The sequence below is a fragment of the Echeneis naucrates genome, chromosome 17 (genome assembly GCF_900963305.1).
Source record: "Echeneis naucrates chromosome 17, fEcheNa1.1, whole genome shotgun sequence".
Taxonomy (NCBI): Eukaryota; Metazoa; Chordata; class Actinopteri; order Carangiformes; family Echeneidae; genus Echeneis; species Echeneis naucrates.
The window spans coordinates 16,889,514-16,914,491 of NC_042527.1; the positions used below are offsets into that span (position 1 = coordinate 16,889,514).

At 38.6% G+C, this 24,978-nt stretch overlaps 1 protein-coding gene across 1 annotated transcript in view; it reads left to right on the top strand.

The window, feature by feature from the left end:
- The window catches only part of cdcp2 (CUB domain containing protein 2), a 151,397-nt gene extending 126,448 nt beyond the window's left edge, over positions 1–24,949 (top strand). The window contains exons 2-6 of the mRNA XM_029524854.1: positions 21,930–22,277; positions 22,736–23,077; positions 23,850–24,203; positions 24,355–24,533; positions 24,644–24,949. Of these exons, the coding sequence (XP_029380714.1) occupies positions 21,930–22,277; positions 22,736–23,077; positions 23,850–24,203; positions 24,355–24,533; positions 24,644–24,949 (1,529 nt within the window). The remainder of the gene's footprint in view (positions 1–21,929; positions 22,278–22,735; positions 23,078–23,849; positions 24,204–24,354; positions 24,534–24,643) is intronic.
- Positions 24,950–24,978: the final 29 nt, after the last annotated feature.

Below are 24,978 nucleotides of genomic sequence, written 5' to 3' on the forward strand. Positions count from 1 at the left end.
CGGCTCCAGGGACTGGCAGTGAATTAGGGTGGAGAGAGAGAGAGAGAGAGAGAGAGAGAGAGAGACAAGCTCGGGGTAGAAACTGGTACAATTACATTCATCTTTTCAGAGCATGCCTCAGTGAAAGGTACTCTGTGGGGAATTTATCACACCAGTGTTTGAGCATCTTACCTGTTTAATAACCAATTTAATCACTTCCTCCAAAGGTTCAACACTCCTAAAAAGATGCAAGTGGCTGATTTTTATTAACACAGTGTTTCCATTGAAGGCCAATTAGGAGCTATGAATGAATTGTGTACCTGTGTATGTGCTGCAATTTATTTGTTGGGAACAAAATAAAAGTGGGTGACTCAGAGGTTTACCCAGATTACCCATATTATTTATTACCAAAGCAGACATGTAAGAATAAGGCGCTGCTGCTCTGCTATAATTTGTATCAATTATCATTCTGCATCTCTTTATCTCCTCATTTGCTTGATGTTGTTCAAACTATGTATCCTCAAGTGGCTTTAAAGGCTTAGCATGCAAACCTGGAGCAAAATTTCAGAAAAAATAAAAAATAAAAAAGGTCTCAAGGTCGATAAGACCCTTACAACAAGCCTAATTGAGAATTTGATCTAGTCGCTCAAGGGGGTGGACAAAGTGCTGCTCTGAATGTTAAAGATGAGCTATCAGGATTAGATCACAAGTAATCAAAGTGTGGGCCTACTTTCAGGTCACTTCCATCTTTGCAGCCAAACTGCACTGCAGACACGCTTTTCAGTGCAATTTGTATTCTAAAGTGTCAAAGATTCAGTAAACAGATTTTAAAGCTCCTGGTAAATCAGCAGAAGCGGAAGGAAACAAAATGTACTTCTATTCACAAATGGTAAAAAAAAAAAAAATAATGTACATACTTTTTTCCAGCACCAAAAATATATATAGATGACATTTATAAGAACATGGTAAAGATAAGTGATGAGATTTGTTTACACTTGTGATATTCTTTCAACAATGAAAATGAAACATTGGAAAGCACATAACATACAATATCACGGTTTACAGCATTAATATGTTGACATTTGCAAATTTGCACCAAACACTATATGCCTCTGAGGCTGATGGGATCATTAGTTTTGCAGACATATGCAGACAAAAGCACTTGGCCATTTTTAACCTGAATAAGGTTAAGATCAAAGTAGCAGTCCAGTGCTGTGTTGCATAGTAAATGTAATCTTGTCCTTTATGCTATACTTGAGTGCACAATGAAAAGACAAAATACTCAATCAATTTCTCATAACACTGTCTTACAGCCATGCATTACAATTTCACCATCGAAGCAAAGTTGGATTGTACAAATGCAAAAGAGAAATTATACTGCAGCAGAAAGCCCGCAGTGAGAGGCAGCTTGTTTGGAGGGAAACAAACTCTTTGCGGTGAATAATGCCGCTCTGCTCTGATTAAAGGCAGACAGCATTGAATCTTTCATTGCAGCTTCACAATGAACTTGTGCTGTGAGTGGCTTTGATGTAAACTTGCCGTTTCAACCAGTGGTGGCTTGTTTGACAGGCAGCAGTCACACAAGACGAAAACAGCCCAAAGTTGAGCAGGAGAAATGTACCCCCCTTCAAAAAGCTGCCAGAGTGGTAATGATTAGCTCTCTAGCAGGATTCTCCTAAGGCAAGTGATTACAACAGGCTCTGTGAACGATGACACCTCTTACCTGGAGCCCAAACAAAAAGAGCACCCAGAAATATTTCTAGAACGCTTCTAAGAAGAGTTTGAGCTGAAATGTTGTTTTTACCCGCTTTCTGCAAGAGTTTGTCTTTATTATTCAGTTTGAGGACTTGTGGGGAAATTGCTTTTGCTAATGAAAATTACTTCCTGTGAACAAATGAACTGTAAATGCCAGCCACAAAGAGTTGCATAGCTGTTTTTTGGTGGTTGTTTTTTTTTTCTGCTGACTGCTCGAGTTGGATGAGAGCTTTTGAGTGTTTCACTCTGTTTTTCCCCTTACCCAGCCTGAGAGCACCTCTAAGCCTCCATGAGAGGAATAACCTGAAATGGAGGAACACTTCAATGTCGCCCTTTCCTCCTCTCCTCCACGAGTGATTATACAATTGATTTTTTTTCCCACCACTGGTTCCTGCTGTAGGAGCAGTAATAACAATTTATCTTGGGTCCTTGTTCCATTACAGCAGAGCTGCAATGAAACCAGAGGAAAAGTGCTATGTTTTATGATTTATAGAGGCTATTTGACCTGTGCTTATTAGAGGGATCTACTGAACGTGATGCAGACTTCGGAAATAGACTATGAGCTTTGCTCTGAGATGGCAATGTGAACATGGCTTTCAGAGATGATGGAATGGGTGTCCCAGCTGATTCAAAAACAAACATGACCCAGTCTGAGCAGCAATGTTTAAATGCATGCAGTTTTGCTGCAGCATTTTAGCACACTAATAGTTACTGTCTGATTTAGAGGTCAATAAGAAAAATGTCGCCATTATTGCTTAACCAATATTTAATAGAATATTGGTAGGGGTCAGGATCGCCAGTGAAACACATACTGTCCCTGGGATAACTGAATAACTAGGTGAGTGATAAGCAAAATGATTATTGTCATGTGTCCTTTCCCTGATTCTTGCTTTTGTTAGAGTGATGCCTGAAGGAAAATGCCATGCCTTTTTAGGGGCCCCTGGTTATTCCAGATTGATTGGCATTTATGGAGCCATTTAGGCATGGCGGCTACTTCCTTGCCTCCCTCCACCAAATCCAGGTCTCTCTCCTGTGGCTAGTGATAATATTTAACTGCTGACCTTATCTCCTCTCCCCCACATCTCCTCCCAGGCAGCAACTGGGGAGCATGTTAAAGTCTGACACAGCTCTACATGTAGCATGCTAATCCATCTGTGGCCCAGCTGATTAAAGATGAATATCTGTGGGATGGTAAACACAGGCATGCCCCAGGCAGCTTCACCGATGACTACATCTGCACAGGGCCATGTAAACGGTTATGCTCCAGCCAAAATATGATATTGCAGATCTTGGTCCAGATGAATAAATCAGGGCTATCCACTTCGTAACAAGCAAACAAGCTGCAAACTTTGATGGTAAATTATGCAAAACCATGCAATTTGCATGTTGCCATGAGATTTTTGAACATGAAGAAAACCTCATTGTCATGCCAACTACGAATATTACTATTCGAGAAGGATCACATTTTCAAACCAATTAATTATTTCTAATTGAACAGGACAGCATTGCAAAGTGTCTATTAAATCAACTCAAAAGTGTGCAACAATTTAGGGCAAAAACAAGCCATCAATTCCTCACAGGCTCACCTACTATAAACACAAAGCTGAACAAACCATTACAGCAAGCTAGTGTATATATAATTTGGGTAGAAACAATCATCTTAACCATGAATATTATGATTATGTGTACTCAATGTTCAAATTAATGGTACGTTGTATAATAACCATAGAGGGTTACTTGGCCTAATTAGAAAGGTGTAAATGTTATTACAGCAGCCCAAGGCTGAATAAAATATACTTTTATTACATCACGTTATAATTTAATGTGGCAATAATCTCAGATGTCGTCAGAATCATATCTCAATTATGTGCAACTGTAAATTCACTGCATAGGTTTGACCAGTAGGATGTTCCTGCATGTCGTGTTTTACACAAATATAATGTATGAGTTTATCTTCCAGATAATACTTAAATTTTTCTACCACTCAGTTGTAAACTCCTTTGATACAGAATTACAACTTAACTTTTAACTATGATTTCATGATAATTTGTTGTTTTAGTTGAACATACGTCATCTTTGTCTTATAAAACTGTGGCTCCCATAACTCCTTTATAAAATGTCTTTAACTGGCAAGGATAAAAAAAGAAAAAAGCTGATCAATATTGGACCACTTTTAAGTTGTACTCTTTCTCTGCGGACAGAGTTGTTACTATTAGTAGGATAAGGAACAGAAAGCTGGTAAAAATGATAGAGCTTGTCAATAAGATGCACTAAATACAATTGAAAGCAACAGAAAAGGCTGAAAACTGAACAATTCTGTGAAAGTAGCGTTTACTTCGCTTTATAAATATCATCAGAAGCAATCATTATCTATGTAGTGCCAGGGGGAGAGCACAGTGCTGTGCTGGCATCACATCAGGAGTAGCTCTCTTCTCAGACAAGCCATGGGGTGGGTAGACAGGAGAGGTACAGTCCTTCTCAGGTAGACTGCTAATGAATCTAGGGAGCTGTTACCATTACCCATAAGACTAGTTCTAGCTCATGATAAACATAAACCTGCCAAAATGAGAAAAACTTTGACAAGCTTGCAACACAAACAAAAGACAACAGAAAAACTAAAAACAATAAAAAAAAAAAAAAAAAAAAAACTTTTGAAAGAGTTAAGCTAAATTATGCGCATAGTATCTTTAAAATGGCAGTTTATTCGCAGTTGCACTGCTTCTGTCATGTGACTATATAAAAAAAATAAATAAATCACATGCAAGTATGACTCTAGGTAAATAAATAAGGATGCCTGTGTAAATGGTATTCTGCAAGGCAATTTAAATAAAATTATTTCTCTCAAGTGCATTTGCAAATAGTTTGTCAAGGGTAACTTACTCATCATACATTCAAGGGCAAAACATTTTGACTGACATGTCAGTCGGCACAGATGCTGCCATATGGGAAATCATCCAGGGGACCTTGTTAAAAACTTCAACAATTACCAGTGCTGCAGTACAAAAGGGCAAATGATAAGATGCAGAATTATGGTGTACTGAGACAGGTGTTTCTCCATGCTGGTTTGTTTTGGTTATGGGTTTTCTTTTAAAACTAAAAGATCTGAATCTTTATTCAATTTCACAATAACAAAATTTGTTGGCTTGTTTCAGACATACTTAAGACTGAGCTGCATAGTTGATAGTTTCCTCTCAACATTTTTATTTATTTATAAAACTGCTGAAATCGCATTTATCATGAACATGGAAAAATTAGGTAGGTGTATATTAGAGGGGTGGTTTATATTTAATTTTATTAAATAATTTAAATGTATTTGTGTCATGGACACTGCACAGTGAACACGTGTGAATAAGTGAATGAGCTAATCACCCATTTTCATCTAGTCTCTTCCCAGAATTTTCAAACTTGCCCCATCTGGCAAAGGTTCTGAGACTCACATATAAATCGCAATAAACTGAGCAGATATGAACAGACTTTTAGATGCTTAAGTTATGTTTTATTACCCCATGGGAATTTTATTGTGTTCTGCATTTGTCTAACATAGGACATGCTATTTCTACTGCTGGAGTCATTATTGGTAATAAAAATTCAAAAAGTTCACTTCAATCAAAAAGTCACAACTTGCTGCAGGGGGTTGGGCGCAGTTCCTCAAATCTGCGTTTTGAACAACAGCCAGTTGGGAGAACTCACATGGCATTCCAAAGGTGGCAATATGATCACATAGTCAATCACTCAGACATTCATAACTACAGGGTTAACCTTGATATTGCAACTCAGCAATCGTACCTGTATTGAAAAATTGGAAAGCGTGCACACAGTCTAGATTACCTTGTAGAGCATGTACACCTTCAACAGCTTGGGTTCATGTTGGGCCTGCACCCCTTTCCTGTATTTTATTCCCCCCCTCTCCCTGACATTTCCGTCCTTTCCCATTGTTACAATATGAAAAAAGGCAAAAGAAAGCTGAAAACACTTTGAAAATATGAAAAAAAAAAAAAAGAGAAAATCATATTTCAGTCCAATTTAATTTAAAAAAAAAAAAAAAAAAGGTGAAACAAAATCTGTTTGGGGTAAATATCGCCTCACGTAGATGACTTTATAGCTGTTGATTTTTCAGTAAAAACTGTACTTTACTTTCCCCTGTACTATATGCTCTCCATTAATCTAAATGCTGCCACCCTCTAGATACCAGCTGGCATCTGGAATGCCCTTCTGTTGGCGTTGGCACCCAAACCAAGAGGCTTTTGCTGTTAATTAGCCTCTCCACCACCAGGCCAATGAGCAGCATCCGTGGCATAGCATTTACGCACTCAGTAACAGATCACACTGGTCCATTTTTATTTTACATTTCAGACCCTCACTTGCCACACACATGCACATCAAAACCACCAGATGCCAATATCTTCAGCCTCAGTTTGCGAGAAGAAGAAAGGGAGCGGCAGATTAGCATAAATCAGGATTACTATGCATGACTGTCACTTCAGAGATAATCAAACAAATTAGAAAATTCTTCAAGTGTTCACGAATGTTGGAGTGAGTCATAGATAATCCACTTTGTATTATTTATTTATTTGTTTGTTTTGCCAGTCAAGAGCATTTCACATGCTTATGTAACTTAGAACAGGGTGCTGACACAGGGTAGCAGCCGTAAGACGTACATGGACGCGGAAAAAATTAATGAACAGTAAGTGACAAGGGGAAAAGGCAATACAGTCTAGACAAGGTAACTGATGTGGGTAAAAGCCAATAATCAATACATCTCCACTGCCAAGCTGTCATTACTAACACCTGCAGATGGGCGTCAGACTTTATTCAGACTACCTAAAGATGAAGAACGGGACCATTTTAGACATCTTGTCCTAAATATATTTCTTCTTTCCAAATGATACATTTGAATGTCAATTCATTTTCCTATCAGTAAGTACTGTTCAATCAATCCTATTACTCATCCATCACTGAGAAAAAAAATATAGTATTCACGTTTAAGAAACTGGAAGAAGCAAATCATATGTAAATCATTTCCTTGACTTCAACAATTAATCATTAAAAAAATAAGATTATTTTCAATACATTCAATATAAAGCCAAATACTCAATTAACAGCCGCTCAAATGTAATGTGAGAACATGAGTTATTTTGGCAAGATTTAAGCTTTAGTACTTTTTGGTTGGCGTGTTTTCTATTCTTCTCTTACAGAGAAAGAAAATAATCACCCAGTGAATCAGAGAAATAATGATAGTGAAAAAAGAACATTAATCTAACCAGACATAACTAATCCATTACAGGCAATGGTCAGCTGAAGATCAGAGGGCTCGTGAAAAATGGGTTTCTGTTTGCATTTCTAGCTGGTAATAACAGGGGAGGAGAGGTTATTGCTGATCCTTTAAACCAGCGGTCCCCAATCCCCAGGGCCACGGACCGGTACTGGTCCGTGAGTCTTTTGGTACCAGGCCACACAGAAAGAATAAATACACTTTATATTTGTTTTTTTGGTGTATCTTATTTTGAATGCATGTTTAAACATTAACATACCAACCAGAGAGTGTTGGGGGCAGAGAGAATACTCATGTTGTCGGCACAATGTTGCAAGAATGCTGCTAATAAAGTTGCATACGAGTACACAGTGGATTCACTTTTATTATTATTTTTAGAAAAGACCACAGGTCTTATGCCGGCCGTAACATTTTATTTTGTTGTATTTATCCGCCACACCTTACAAAAAAATGGTCCGTCAAAAGATTGGCTGACATTAAACCGGTCTGCGGTGCAAAAAAAAAAAAAAAAAAAGTAGGGGGCCGCTGCTTTAAACAAGTTAAATCATGCCTTGTTGCCCCAGTAAAGCCATTCACTCTGCTGTAAAACACAGGACTGTTGGGATTTGTGTAGGTGAGCTTGCATGTTTAACTGCAAAAGCTCCTCTAACAACATCCCCTGTGCTGTGATATTAAAATGTATAATGTATATGAAAAATGAGGAACCAAAAACCTAAAATTCCCAAAACTGTACACTAATGACATATCTCAGAGCCTAGGGCCTCATCAAGCAGCTATAAAGTTTAATAAAGTACGATGAAGTGTCTTCTTTTTTTTTTTTTTTTTTAACACACTGCCAGTCATTTCCATAAGCCTTGCATTAACCACCCTCACGTGTCGTCTCAGTGTCTCAGCGGAGTTGTAGAAAGTAGGGCTCACACAGGATCGGAACACTTTCACAGCTCCGTTTTCATTTAGTGTCATTAGAAATTCAATTCCCTGTAAATGACTTTTTAGAATTTCACAGCAGTCCCTTAAGATGTTTTTGCATGACCCATTTTTGTCTCGAGCAGCACAGTCTTATCATCACAGTTCACGATGCACATGCATATTACTCAACTGCTCCATCTGACAAGCAGTGTTTGTACTTAAGTGTGGGGGTGTTTAAGGCAGCTTGTTCAGGCTGCCAGGTCAGTGCAGGAGAAACTGGTCATCTGGACTAAAACCCCCATAGTGATTCAGGACTACCGTAAGCAGCTGGCTATTTTCAGCTTTCACATAATGACGTCAGTAACCTATATGAAACATGTCAAATTTACCTCCATTACTAGATGCCGAGAGAGAATATCAACAGTGACACTGCCACCCTGGTGAACAGTACATTTTCACCCAAGAGTCCTGTTGATGCCAGGTCCCATATTTTTGTATGAAAAAGCCATAATCCTGCACATTGCAATTGATTCATCTAGATTACTGGGCAAATTTCTCCACTATATCAGCATATATGCCTCTTTGGTTCTGTTGATTGTTCGTGTCAGGTGCAAAAGCATCGTACATCAACAACTAAACATGCTCAAATTATGTTCTCTGATGTTCCCCATCTGTTAAAAAGCTAACAAATACAGCAGGTCTGGCTTAGGCCTTCTTCAGAGTTGAACAGAAGTTCTCTACAGCTGACACTTATAACTTTAAGAATGAAATGAACACACTCACTTTTCTGTCTGTGCAAACAAGGCTTAATAAAAGGTGGTGGGCCATAAATTTGGTGGGCCACTTTTTTCAATTTTCTGCTTCACTGAGCATCCCCTTGGTACAGGGGAACACCTATCCTCAAGAAATACCCCTAACAAAGTGACATCACATGTGCAGTTATACAGCACATGAAATGTGTCGAAAAACTGATTTCACTCTCGGGACCGTGCCAGGTCATAACAGAACACTTTAGGACATTGACCATGAGCAAATTTAATCATGTCAAAAAAGCAGAAAGATGCCATAAAATAAAAGAAACTGACTAGTGGGATCCCGGAGGAAATTTCAGATTCTAGGATATTAAGTGAATGATGATTCCAACAGAAGTCACTCATTTCAGGTCAATGACAGAGTTACCCTTTAAAGGTTTAATCCTAATGGAGCAAATGAATGCACACAGCCATGGAATTTATGAAGCATACATCCCATATGAAGTCCACTGCCCCCAAGTTGATCTTAAATATCATCATTTGCAAGCCTGTAAGCTCTGACAGGTGCTCCTGTGTTTAGGAGCAGGTGACACCCCCCCCCCCCACCCCATACTGTCCTTTTCCTAAGTGCAGTCACAATAATAAAAGGTGACATTAGGAGGAGATCCTGCCATGATGGAAAGGGTATCTGAGCTTTCAATAGCCCCTACCCAGATCATACAGGCAGACAGAGACACTCACACCTACCCACTTGAGTGAGTAGACATCGCCAGACAGTTTTCAAACAAATTGTACTTAATCAGCAATGATAAAAGTACTACAGGTGCCAGCAACAAGGCAATGTCTTCTCATAGTTTTTGTGATTTACAGAATAATTTAAGATTCTTTCTTTCATTGACACTAGTTCTGAAATACATTTCTATTCACATAATATATAATAACTAGAGATCTAGAAACCATACCCATCTTCTAACTTTGTCCTCATTGTCAAATATTAATCTTAAGTTTTGCGGCTGCAATTCTATCACTTTGACAATGTCTGTCCACACTACACACTCTACAAAGTATCGGTATAGAAACAGAAAGTGTACTTCAGTAAAGATGCATTGTGAACGTGCTGAATTTTTCACAAGCTAGCTCTGAAAGTAATAGTCTGCTTTGAGGGAATATGAAATGGCTGATGTGTTGGAAAGCTCAAGAAAACATACTGTGCAAGTCTGCACCACGGAAGAAAATGGTCTCCCCGGAGTAACCATAGACAACAGCAATCACCACCTCCTCTGTTCTTTCTGTCACCATACTTTAAATCTGCCACTGGTGATGTGCTCTGGCCTGTAATGGATGTGTTTTAATTGCAGTCTTGGTGCTAATTGAAACAGAATCTGTGGGTAAATAGGTCCATTTGGTCAAGCTAGGCTTTTAACTCCAGTTAATGATTTTTGTTTGAGTGTACATTATAGAGTTGAAACATAGTCGCTAACACAAGGGATAAGTAAAACTGCTTCTGTCGTGGTTGGAGAATATTGTTGTAAACAGATGCCAATAGCTTCTTTGCTTTGGGGAGTTATATTTTTTTGTTTTTGTTCCAATCATAATGCCAAAGGAGACAAAAACACTTTGGAAAAAAGTTTGGATTATTTTCACCACAACTAGAGGTCAACAATAACAGATTTTGTTGTTTAGTTGAAACTGCAAATGGGTCTCAAAATAATTTTTGGCTTAACAATGATCTCACATTTTCCACTTTTCTGTAAGATCTGTGATTAATACAACAAGATGTGTTCTAGCAATAGAGATCAGTGAAACTGGATAATGGGAGGCAATGAGTTTAGCCCTTGAGAGCAGCACTTTTTTTCTATCATGTAGAAAAACACCACAATGAATAAATAATACCAAGTGTCATGTATAAAAGATTATTGGTACATTATTCACTACTAATAACAGTTTATTCCAGAGGTTGGAATGTTTGTCGAGCACAACTATCAAATCCAGCTGATGAATTTCATGAATATTTGAGCTGAGCTGTCTCAATTATTCATGTTTATTCTAGTAACATCTTGACACGAATCTGGAGAGAGTCCTCATTGCAGGTTCTATGAAATGTAAAACTTAAGTTTACATTGAGCTCTGCAAGAACACTATTTAGAAAACATCTGAACAAATTAGAATTTTTACCCATATATGATGTACCATCCATACTAGTGTTTTCACTTATATTTGCTGATTTGATCTCTTCTCAGGAGAGTCAAAGACGACCCTACCAAGCTTCCAGTTTGTTAGGAATAGACTGGCTTAATAAAAAAGCAAATGTTACTACTAATTCTGATTAAAATTAGTTTTACCTTTGGTCATATTGTCATCATACTGCAGCATTATTTCTAATTATACTTAGTATTAGTTCTCATGATAACCCCAACCACTCCCTAACAACCTACCTGCAAGAGGTGTGGGTTTATCATTGAACTATACTGTAGCTTCAAAATACAAGGTCTTTTATTATTACTGGATTAATATCAATTGGTTTGAGTCAATACCATATAGATGGCTTTAACATCAGGTGTTTTACTCCTGTGGAGAAAGTGCCAGCAATTTTTGGAATACTGAGCTGCTATATTAATAATTATTTACTGGGAAATAAATACATTAATTAATAAATAAGGAACAATAATGATTGTCTTACATTTTAAGGACCAACACATAGCATCTTGTAAAACCAATGGACCAGAACAAAATCCTCTGGGAATTTATGTAAAATCATGTATTAAAAAAAGCAAATGCTGTCAGTAGAATATGGCTATGAAAAATAAATGAGGTTCACAACACCCTTGTTTTTACTTTTTTGGCCCTGGTCTATGTACCCTCTGGTCCAATTGCTGCCTATGTCAAAGCACAATTTAGCCACAAAGACCCAGCTGAGAAAACATTGGCAAACCAAGGACATCCACACAAGCTGCCCTAGTGGGAGGTTGATGAAATGGTCATATGATATACTGAAACATCATCCACACAAACTAAAGCACATTTCCATATACCATTCCTGGAGACAAAACACATTTGAATGAGGCAGGGACACATGGGGCATAAAATGTAAAGCAGGGAATGGAATAATCTAAGCTCAGTGACCATACAACCTTTCGAAAATAATAAGGTGACTGGAGTTGTAGGTAGGCAGGAAAGGAGATTGGCAAGATTTTATCACATGAGAGCAAAGGCATATTAATCATAGTCTGGGCACACGTGAGCACAACGGTAAGGAAAGAACTCAGGAAAGGTTAATGCTTGGAAACTGGTGTAATAATGTGCACCGTTGGAATACTAAAATGATGCGTTCACTACACAGAAAAGCAATCACCGCACTTTGTTACATGTCATTGTACATAAGGCAATGCCACGCATATATTGCTGGCAAGGAAATATGATTGGGGGGGTGCACAGCATCCGCCAAACACCATGAATTAAACAATAAAAACAGAACTGTTTGTGTGTGGGAAGCTTGGCTGGTTAAGGCTGTCAGTTTGAATCTGACTCAGTCTTTCCTGCATGTCATCCTTCTCTCATGTCTCCTGCATTACTACATAGACAAATAAGCTCACCATTTAAATCATCAACAACCTCGTCTTCAGACACAGAAGACAAAGTGGTACCTATTTTAAATCCACATCCATTTATGACCTTGATATTGATAGTAATGAGCAACTGCAGAAGGAACAAAAGCAGAGCTGGCACAAATAAATCCAAACTTGAGTGATTCAGCGCAGCTTTTTTTTGACAGTCCAGCGGGCTACAAGCTTTACATCTCTGTTTCAAATGCAGAATCAAAGGGACTGCGTACTCATCAGCAGGCTGCAGAGACAGCGGTCTCCCTCATTGTCTCGCGGCATAGATGTCTTGGCAGCTGGCCCTGGTACTCATGATGCCATTGCTTCCCACTAATGAATGCAGACAAGAATTCAAAAGCCATATTGAAAAGTAACAACATAACTCAAGGGCTCACTTTTAAAGACATACAATATTGCTGACACCAGTGAAGCAACTGAAAACAGAGAGAAACTTGCAGAAAAGTGTGTCTTATTCAGTAAACCATATCAATGTCTGATCTCGTAAACTAGCCAATTTATGGTTTTCACAAATTTTATTTTAATAGCCATTAATATGACATCTGATCAGGATGTTTCAAAGAGCTGTTCAAAATTTAATTTAATTTGATCAATGAGCTTTCAGGTTACCAGTTTTCATTTCATGGAAAAATAAATAAATAAAATTCTTCCACTGCTATGTTTTTTTTTTTTTTTTTTTTTTTTAATGCATGTTTCAGATAGCTCATAAGTGCAATCATAAGGCGTCGACTTTGACTGTCACAGCTCCCAAAACAATTCCTTCGAATCATGCTGGTTTGCAGCATTTCAGCAAATCAAAAGTAACCACTTAAGCAGCTCTGAATCATCCAAATCAGTGGAGCTTATACAGCCTATCTAGAAATGTTCCGCATCAAAGAAATTACTCTTAAAATTCATTCAAGAAAACATCTTATCACAACTTCCCAAAAACATTATTCTAACTCTGAAACACATTGCAATTGCAAACAAATTTCTGAAAACAAAATAATTTCAGATATCTGCTGGGGTCACCACCAATGCAAATGTCAGTCTTATAACATCAGCATAGCAATTTCCCTTTTCTGTGGTAAAAAGGTGTTGTAATAAGCATGTTGCAGGGTCAGCTCAACGATCCTAGCCTTCCAACACAGTGCTGTGCAACATCAATCAGGAATGTTGGTACTAATGGAGCTTCAGTGACCATCAAAGGAGGACAGCCTACTGATAGATGAGGGAACATAACATGAACAACCCCTTGCACAAGCAGAAATACACAACGCATTGCATTCACCCTGCAAGTAAGTAATGATAAAGTCTTCTGAGGCAGCATTGCAATCCATCCACAACACTGAGATTCACAGATATGGACAACAGAAGTAATAAAATGAGAGAAAGAACAAATATCTTTTTACTGTTTTATTACAATGAAAAAATTGCTGGCAATGTTTGGCAGGGAGACAATTTCATAAAAGCCTTATTAATCACTGTAATTGCTCATTATGCATCCCTGGAGTTTAACTGACCATCTTTATTCCTGCTATTGTCCTTTAAATTATTAATATACATTGTATATTAATATAATTTTCAGATGGCTCAGGAAGAATTTTCATTGGTTCTCAATTAATGGTTAACTATCTCCTACTGTTTATTAATGAAAGGTGGATTATTCCTCAATAGTTCTTTGAACTGGTATCTCATACAAATACATTTTGTGTTGCTGTGAAAGCAAGTATCTGATGCTTTACTAGCTGAACAGAGCCACAACTAATATTAAACAAGCAGAAATTTCAAAGGATAATTAGGTTAGTCTGAATTTTCCTATCATGTATTGTTGGATTACTGCAACATTATATAAACTGTCCAGATGGAACACTACCAGCATGGCTTTTGTCAGATACTGTGCCTGGTGAAATTGGTTTTCATATTAGTGTAATACAAGACTTCACATTATTTGAAATTAAATATAGCATGGATGGTGGATAAGAGGTACATTGTGGATATTCTGCATTTGCTTAGTCTGTACATACAGACTAATCGAAGCTGGCACCCTCCACAGATTGGGGAATGACTGCTACACAAGGCCATCTATAAGCATATTCAAGACCCAAAATGCCATGAAGGCCAAAAGGGTCAGCAGTCCAAAGAAAAACTGTGGCCAGAAACAAGTTCTCATGGTATATTTGTCTTAAGAGCTTTAGTGAGGCAAATAAATCTGTTGACAGGCAGTGATAATTGATCTTAAGTATTGAGTCACAGGTTGCCAGGTACAAAACCAATAATCTGTGCTACTAAACAGAAAAACACAGTCATTTGTGTTTAGGATGGTTCGGCATATGTTCCAACAAGTCATTCACAAATATTAAACAACTGATATTCAACACAACAAATATTTAGCATTTTCTGATTTGCCCATTTTGTAAAGAAAAATCTGTTTGCACCTTCAGTTATTGTAATGTTTCATAAATTACATTCCAAGTCTTTGCACTCTAATTTGCCATCAAGCATTCCTGTCTAGCGTTATTTTAGTTATTTGTGCAAATATTCATGCAAAATCTTAGAAATAGAAATCTTCTCATATAGATGAAACATTTTGAGTCAGATGTTTAGTACTTGTTGTAGTGAGTAAAGGGTACTATAACATCATCAAGTGATCTTGCTTAAAAAAAAAAAAAAAGAACATACTTGTACTCCATTTATGTGCCAAGGTGCACTTCTCTCCACTCTGTTATCTTGAGCATTTAAACTGCGGAATCAATGTGTGACTGATTAATTCAAATTCTGTCACTTTTTGCCCAAAACGGCATCTACACAGCTCAGCTGGAATATATTTAGAGCTCTCTTGTTGATGCTATGCTCCTATGCACACTTCAGTTGTCATTCATTAAAGGACAAATCAAACTTTACCCTTCAAAAACATTTACACAATAAGCAGAACTGAACTGATACATAATCAATTTTGTATTTAAAAAAAAGAAAGAAAAAGAAGACAGTGCTAGGTAGGGGTGTGCCAAAAAAAAAAAAAAAATCAATGGGGGGGGGGGGGGGTCACGATCTTTGGAGAGGGGTCCGGTGTCTCAGCTAGTCAGGCCTCTGGGGAGATCCCGTCTCTTGTCTTGTCTAGTCTCTACTCTCTGCAGGGGTCTGGTCTCTGGTCTGGTCCAGCCCTGGAGGGGTGCCGTCACCAGTCTAGGTCGTGAGGGGGTTGTCATACCTTGCTGTTACCCAGTCCATTACCAGTTCACCAATTAACTTAGACATGTTCAGGTACCCACACCGGGAATCAAACCGTTCTTATTGCAGGGCGACAGCATTAACCACTATGCCACCATGCTGCTCAGGTCACCACATACATTTACATCAAGTCACCAAATTAGGCTAGGTCAAAAACAATAGCCTAAAACAGACTATTTGCATTCTGCCTATAGTCAGCCAGTCTTGCCTGCTTGCTCCCCCTCCTACTCTCTCTGCTCATACACAATGTTCTCATTTACATTTTTTTTTTGTTGCTCTTATCAGACCTCACAACAGAAGTATGTAATAGTGACAGAAACACAGCGCAGACACACATCCATTTCAGCTGCCAAGTCTATAAAGTGAAATTCAAATGTCACACTTCCAAAGATAATGTAAAATATAAATATCACAAATTTGTTGCCATGTGAAAAAATTAGTTAAAATATCACCAAGTTGTGTGCAAAAAATATCAAGTGGGAAAGTAAAATATGGCAACTCATGAGGTAAAGTTATCACTGTTACATTCACATTTGTAGGCCAAGTTCCACTTTTGCATACAAACGACAAGAAAATTAAAATCAATAAAAATAAAAGACTTTTTTTTATACATACATTATAAACTTGTCACTTGGAAGGCAGCCAATTTGATTACAACTGATTGTGTTAAATAAATATTCTCACAGCTTTAAGACACCCTGGATACAGACTAACTTGCCAATCCCCACTAGAATATACAAAGCTTGCAAAGCATACATGGGGGAGGGAGGGGGTTTAATTTAAAAAGATGCTCAGCCCAAATCCAGCGATTAAGAAAATTGCTCCATGTGGATTTTTTCTGTATCCATTGTGTTTTCTGTGGACGCGGTCAAGTAGGTGGTGCAAATGCTGCTGACCATTTAGCCTAAGTGTCCCAAAAGCCATGTTGAAATTTCTGTTGATGAAATGTTACAGGAGAGAGAACTTCTTACAAGAACTGCACAAGTGTTATAGTTAAAACCCAATAGTATGAAGACCACTACAAGAGACCTTGTTGGAAGGGGGCCAAGGATGGCAACATCTTCCCCATGCCCATCAATTAATGCCTCATGCAGCAGCACACAGATTTGTCAGCACTAGACAAAAATCATTGGACTATTTTTTCTGTGTCTCAGACAAGCACATTTATACAGAGGAATGTGTCAATGTAGAGGTTTAGCCGTATGTTTTCTAGCAACTCGCTGTGTCAGTGAAACACATTCAAGACAAATACATACTTGTTGCACATAATAAGCCTCAAGATTCATTAATCCATTATCTCAGGGGAACCCTCCCAGCTCACATCTTTGTCTCACTGCAAACATCCTACTTTAAGTCTGAACGTCCCGACACCACTGTGGAGCAGAGTGATCACACAACAGTCGAATAAATTGAATTCCTCTATGCAAGTGTAGCTGAAATATTTCATCGATGCAGGGGGAGAAGTTTGCAGGTTGAATGAATGTGGCTGAGTGTTGCAGAAACAAACATGAGCGGTGTAGCTCAGCAGTTCGTGTGTGTGTGTGAGAGAGAGAGAGAGAGAAAGACAGAGACACACTCAGATGTGAGTGATTGTGCAGCAAGGGCCGACCAAATATCCTCTGCAACAAAAGCCATGTGCGGCCTAACACTAACACATTAGAGGGGAACAATTCCGGCCGTGGGCTAACAATCCCCTTCTCTGTTAGAGAGCCAGGTGTGCGACCAGAGAAGAGACCCCCTCGATACAATAGCAACAACTCGGTCAAAACTAACACAGGAATCCTATTCAAGCTCACACACAAATCAGAGCAAAACACTTACCTTTGCTCGGTGTTTATTTGGGAAAGGTGAATTTTGCAGTCGAAGATCACCAGCTGGAAATATTGACCGGAAATGAATCCTTAAAGCAGCTGGCATGATGGCCGCCAACACAATTAGCTTCCCGAGGAGACATTATCGGGCTGTTAGGCCAACAGCTACAGATTAACAGGGGAAGAGTTGGGGGAAGAGCTAACAGTAATATGTGACAAAACGATACGGCGGCAACAAAAATACTGACAGACAGCGAAATGTGCGCTAAATGCCGATATCTGTATGTTAGCATAGCATTAGCAGACCTAATTAGCACAACGGCCCTGCTCCGTTTCCGTCATCCACAAAAGCAAAAAAATAAAATAAAATACATGTGAAATACCAAAAGAAAAATATATAGTAAACGAGCTAACAAAAAGAAATTTGTTTTAAGGCTTTTTACCTTAAAATTTAACGTGACCTTGAAGGTACGTCTTCAGGTCGAGGGAGACGTTAGGGCTGCGACCCATTCCGCTTTAATTATCTGAAGGCTCCACAGCTGCGTAGGCTGCCTGACCGGCAAGCCTTACAGACAGCTAAATGGAACGGTGCCTTTATTGAACCCTGTTTGACCTGCAGTGACCCCTGTAGGAATAATCCTCGTTGGAGGCCGCCACTTTTTCCTGCCAACAGATTTTTACATATATAACAATTACAATAATCTGTCACAGCATGGACTTTGTTTTGTTTTTGTTCTTGTTTTTTTTTTGTTTTTTTTTTTTATAAAAACGAAACACAGTTTTAAAATAAATTGTATTATAATGTAGTTTTCAGGAGATAACATTGCCAAAGAGAAAAAAAAACATAAAGTGTTTTGGTTTTTTATTTTTATATTCAATTTTAATTGTATAATCAGTACTCCATTATTAATCAATGTTTTGTATATTGTGCATTGTTTTGTATGAATTACGTTCATTCAAAATTAATATCTCACCAGTGTATAATTGTGGGAGGGTTCATATTTGAAACATTTGTAATGATTATATTGATAAGTTTTAATGATCAACACACTTACCTAGAGAAAATTTATCTTTTCTACAGCTCTTCTTAAATAGAATAGATTACACTCCAATTTTACAAAAAGAAGTCCATACATTATTCAAGACAACTATGTACAAATTTCTGAGCATTAACATTAATATGTCTCATACTTTGCAATTTATATAGTTTCTGTGGTCATTTTCTGTGATCATTCATTTTCACCCTGTTCACTTTAAGATTCCTATAAATTTCCAAACCAGTTAGTAACATCAAAAATGTCATCTTATCGAGTGTAGCAGGGAAGGTAGCAGAAGGAGCAGCTGCTGGGGGAAGTCAATCTTTCTCTTTTCTCTTCCATGAGCTTAAATTACAGATTTCCTTCCCTTCATAACTATAGAGAGAGGCTTAGCTCATTATGGCCCTTAATCCAATCTGTGAGCTCCCTGAACTGGTAGTGCAATGACATATCAACATTATCCTTGCTAGAGAGAAGGTGGAAATGTAACAAAACAGCATAGAAAAAACATTAACAAAATCACTGCAAGGGAGGAAAAAAGCTAATTTCTGGCTGTAAGTGAGCACCAGCTGGGAATACAAGGTTATAGCAATGTTTCCTCTGTACTCATTCAGTTTGGCTGGCTATAGCAATTTGATAAATGCCAAATACTAATATTATTGTGTATAGCTCTGCTGAGAAAATGAACTTTTAGTCTAACTTGTAGTCAGAAGAGTTAAAAGAGGAGTCAAAAATTCAAGCAGCTACTAGTGAAAAATTATGGATGAAGCACTGTGTTGAGGGTATGTCTTGACAACATGCAGCAATAGTGTTATACAGGGCTCTGCCTGCAGAAATACACTGTGCATTAAAAAATATGAAAAGACAAATCATGCAAATCAAATACGAAATAGCCCTGGATACACTTGAGGTTGTGGACGTTCTACTAAGCTGCAGGCAGGGTGTCAGAGACATTAAGTTTTTATTGTCCTGTGACATATGTGCTTATATATTCATCTCATTTCCTCCTGACTGTCAGGAGCTTTAGAGAACATTCATCAGGGAGAGCAGTTACCAACCGTCCCAATGTACTCCTAGCAGAATCAAATATAATCTGCCTTGATGTGAAAAATATGTCTGTTTTTTTTTTTACAAGAAGATTACCTTTTATTTAAATCCTCCAAATGCACACAAAATATCAACACTCACATCATTTCCCCTCCGGCTATTTTGATCAAAAGATGCCAGATGCCAAGGCTGTCAAGGACACACACCGACACTCCTCTCACCTACCAACCAGCTTAATCCTCTCCAGTTCTCATGTATGTTAAATACCTCTTTTTATGGTGCTAAATATAACTAAATGGAACAAAACCCATTTTAAATAATTCAATTAAGCTCCAAGAAATATCCCAGGCCAAAAGGCATTAATATTTGTTTGACTGAAGTTCCTCTTTATTCTGTTGGAATTTTCCAAGAGTTTCAACACAATTTGTTTTTTGAGTATTTACTTGCTAATAGGTGATTTAATTGCTCTAAACAAACGATATCTTTCTGAAACACATTTCTGTACTGCCCAGTACCCACATCCTTGAACAATGACGAGCTTTCAGAGAGGACGGAATTAAAATTCAAAGGCAAGGCAGTTCATTTTAGTTCCAGGAACCACTGTGTGAAAAACACTTGACTGATTTTAATCACATTCTTATTTATTTCAGCTTAGTGCACGGCATGACTTTTTAAATGCCAGTGTTGATTTTCCCAGTGTTTATTACAGTACAACAGCACCACCTAGCAAGTATATTCAGGTATGAGCTTTTCTCACCAGCTATTAGCTATTCACTCTGAAAGTCATGCCTTTGTAGCACTGCTGGAGTAGCAGACATTTGTTTGCAGAATAGGCTTTTCCTAAGAATACTTTATCTCCCTGTCTGTTATACACTCCATTCAGTCAGGATTATTGTTGAATACATGTGTCGGTACGATTCCTTCATAGCAGGAGGAATGAGTCATGGAATATGTTTGGCATTTGGCAGATAAAACCAAATCTCTATGAGTTATTAGTTCTTCTTATTATTTATTTCTTTTTTTATTTTATTGTTCTGACAAACATAAACCGAGAGTGAAAACAAAATTTATATTCAAAAAAGCTTGACTTTTTGAGTGTGACGGCCTTGAGTAGGAGTCATAATGCAGCCACTTCTAATGCACATTGTTTAATAAGTTTGAAAAATCAGGAATATATCATGCAATGTGCCTTGAGAAAAAATGTTATAGGTGGAATGCAAATGAAGTCTTTTTGAAATGCTGGTACTACAGTCCCAAGCACCAGTTTTATAAGATGCTTAAACTCATATTTATTTCATAGAGTTGCACTTTGATGAACTACAATTATTGGACAGCTACCATTGGGTGCTTAACAGAAAAGGATTTTGTGTGTTAAACATATTGTAGTCTTTTAATTGTACAGTATGATCAACTGTGAAAAATTTATATGCACACGGTATTAAAAACGCCACTAGGTTTGAAAAAATTTGGTGAGCATGATTTTTTTCTACGTAAACACAAGCTTTAGGAAGGAACTTCAGTTTTAACACAAGGACCATTCTTTACAGTAGGTATTCTTAATTTTGATTCGAATACAAAATTTTATGAAATAATTTTCAATTGATTTGTTCTTCTGTGATGTTTAACAATCTGTAAGTTTAGAATACTGTAAAATTCACTGTGCTTCATGCTTCAGGATCTTTTACATAAGAAAGGCCAAGTGTACACACTGCCCCTTAAACCACACTACTCTGGGCTCTTCTCTCCAGCATGTTACACTAATGAAGCCATTTACATTGGTGACACATGTGATCATCCTCTTCTCTGTCTTCCTGTCACTTTTATCAACCGTATTCACAGCTGTTGATCAGGGTGTGTGCGTGTTTGCCTGTGTGTGTGTGTGTGTGTGTGTGTGTATGTGTTTGTGTGCGAGAGAGAGAGAGAGAGAGAGAGAGAGAGAGAGAGAGAGAGAGAGAGAGAGAGAGAGAGAGAGAGAGAGAGAGCGAGAGAGAGAGAGAGAGAGAGAGAGAGAGAGAGAGAGAGAGAGAGAGAGAGAGAGAGAGAGACCATCATTAAAAATGCATAACATCTCTCCAAACAGTGTCCCTGACAAGTCACTCATGCTCATTGGATATCAGTCATTAAAATTTAGCAAAGAGGGCAAAGTGTGGGTGTCAGGTTGCTCATTCAGCCTGTGAATGAATTTTTCAAAGTCCTATTACTTGTACAGTCACTGCTCCTGATGTCTCAAGGCTGTAAGCTCTGACACTAGCCTTGTCTGCTATTGTAGCTGAGGCGAGAAAAAAGCTGAATCAACAATAACAACATGAGTCTCGGGGTGGCTATACTGATTCTTTTAATACTGCTTTCTGACAAGGCTGATTCTAAAAAAGGTGAGTCACTGTTTGTAACCTTGATGGAACAAGGCAGAGTGTTTTGTCTTGCAGGTGGTGTATATACAAAGAAGACTGGTGCTCACTTGTTCAGTGTCAGCTTGTAATACTCTTTCAGATGTTGTATCACTTCACTAGAAAAATTAATTCTTATTTTGGAATTATAAGGTGTCAAATGTGGAGGAATCTTCTCTGCTCCATCTGGTAATATCTCCAGTCCAAACTTCCCAGGCTTGTATCCCTATAACACTGACTGCTCCTGGATAATTGTAGTGGCAGAGGGCTCGTCTGTCCTCCTCACCTTTCATTACTTTGAGCTGGAGTACCATGCCAATTGTGCTTATGACTACATAAAGATCTACAATGGCATATCGGAGGATGAGGGAAACCTCCTTGGGACATTTTGTGGTGACATTTCTCCACCTCAGTTCACCTCGTCTTGGAATGTCATGTCCATCATCTTCCACTCAGACCGCCATGTGTCCCACAAGGGCTTCAGCGTTGGCTACAGAAAAGGTAACTTGTTATATTTGATCCAATCTTACAGGGATCAGTTGGCTAAGGGCCCAAACCTTGAGGTTATATTTCCTGGCCAAGAACCAATCTGATATCTTGTTAGCTTTAGCTAAAAGTTGTCAAGCTTAAAATCCCTTGTGGTCTCAACAAAACAGGACACAGAAGCAAAAATAGGAGCTTACAGCCATACTAGCAGCTCTATGAGGCTGTACAGACAGTTTGAAACATATTTCAAAGATAATATGTATGATTTATGACTGCAGTCTGACCAGAGAGTTGACTATATAGATACAACTGAGTGTATTTCCGGTGTTGCTCAGGCAGTCAAATATTTCAGTTTATCTGTTCTGTCCTTGCTATAAGTTTGTGTACCCAGCAAGATCATGTGTAGTTTTAATCCCCTCTCTCAAAAAGAAAAAGATATGGTACATCTAAATGTGGCCATCTATCTTCTCCAGACATGTGTGGTGGAGTCCTCACTGGCCTATCAGGGGTGATTTCCAGTCCGGGCTATCCTCAGGAGTACAGCAACAATGCCGACTGCTCTTGGGCCATCCACGTGTCCAACACCAGTGTGGTCACAATGGTCTTCTTGGACTTCCAGCTGGAAAACAACGAGGGATGCAATTTTGACTTTGTTGCTCTTTTTGATGGCCCAACTGTCACCCACCGCCACCTGGGCAAATACTGTGGGGCAGATAAACCTCCCAACGTAGTCACTACCTCCAACCAGCTTCTGGTAGTTTTCAAGTCTGACTTCAACATTGGGGGACGGGGATTCAAAGCCTATTATTATTCAGGTAAGAAGGTTTCATTCTGTGTGTTCCAAAAAGTTCTGCTTTCAGCGTTCGGCTTCCTTTAGTCCATGAAACAAATGCTTCAATATGTGTAACTCACTATCAGACTTTTGGGTTTACATCAAGTAACCTTCAGTCATGAAAATGACTTTTGTCCACCCAGTCAGACCCAAAAATCTTCCATGATTCTCCATTTTGTAGTTGATAGTTGAGAAAAATACAATTTGATCTTAACAAGAGGGAACAATGAGGTCTATGATTAGGCTGATACTGAAGGCGAGATGAAAAAAAAACAAACAAACAAACAAGAAAACAAAAAAAAAACCACACACACATTACATCATGCTGAAGGCCTGAAATTAGACACATGAAAGATCTAGAGCATGAGACAAAAGATCCTGCCATCTGATGAAATGAAAATTGAACACCTTTGACAGAAACTGAGTGGAGCAGTGCTCATCCCACAATCTCACGCCACCGCTGTCTCGCACCATCCCTGTCAAAGGCAAGAATGTACTTGTGTGATCCAACTCATACCCAGACCTCAATCCAGTGGAAAGTGTTAGAAGTGTAGTTTAATAAGAAATAGATGGGGAACAAATCAGTAAGCAATTTCGCTCTACTCTGTCTGGTCTGACAGAGTCACCTGGAGAGCTGTTTCTTCCATTTCCCGTCTCTGTGTTGAGCTTAAATAACTTGACATTAGCTGTAGATGCACACGAATTGCACATTGCTGAAACTACAGTTGAGCGACTGATTTGTTTACCATTAACAGGTGAATGCCAGCAAGTTCTCTCAGCTGTAAGTGGCAACTTTAGCAGCCCGCATTTCCCCAGCATCTACCCAAACAACATCAACTGCCACTGGAGCATCACTCTGGCAGCTGGATACCGCATCAAGCTCTTCTTCCCCGTGATGGACTTAGAGGACCGCAACAGTCTGTCAGACCTGTGTGACTATGACTCGGTTGCAGTTTATGATGGGGACAGTCAGACAGACCCCCTGCTGGGACGTTGGTGTGGCAGAGAACAAACTTCGTCTATCATCTCAAAGGGTAACAAGTTGCTGGTAGTACTGAGCACTGATAGAAATGAAGCTCACAGAGGCTTTGCTGCATCATATCTTGGAGGTAAATGTTAAGTATTCAGGAATTTCAGGTCAATATACTATGTATGACCTAAAAATGTAAAAAATTCATGTCCACAAACATTCTTTCCAAACCCATGCCATTCTCACACACACTGCTTTTTATTATCATTCCTTTCCCCCTGCAATCCAAGTGGTACCTGTGAACGTTAGCTGTACAAGATCAGAGTTCACCATTTTGATACCACAGAAGTCTTTACCTCAGCTGGACCGGGAGAGCATCTATCTGGGAAACCCTACCTGTACAGCCCAGTTAACAGCCACATCATATAAGATACTCGCTCAGTTTGTCAACTGTGGTACTGCTAGTCAGGTGATGAGCCACATTCTTATGTCCCTTTCTGATACACAATAATAAGCAATGAGAAAATAGGACACTTCTGTGTTTCTTTTATTAATATTCTACCTCCTGATGCCATACAGAAACATCGGAACATCACCATGCTGGTAAACAAACTCTACATTGATTTCTCTGATGGAAAGCAGCAGAGTGTACAAGAATATAAGGTGCAGTGCGACGCCTTGCGGAAGATAGCATCAGTCTCCATCATTTCAGCAGAGGAGCGTCGCCTCGAGGAACAGAGCCAGCAAACTGATACAGACAGCAGCGACGGTGCAGGGAAGCAGGAATATGAACCTCATGATTTGAGTGACATTGTCTTCATTAGCATCTGTGTTCTGGCAGTTATTCTCATGGTTATAGCAATTGTTTGGCTGGTGTTGCTGTAGCGATATGTACGATGTGTATGTAGGCCTAT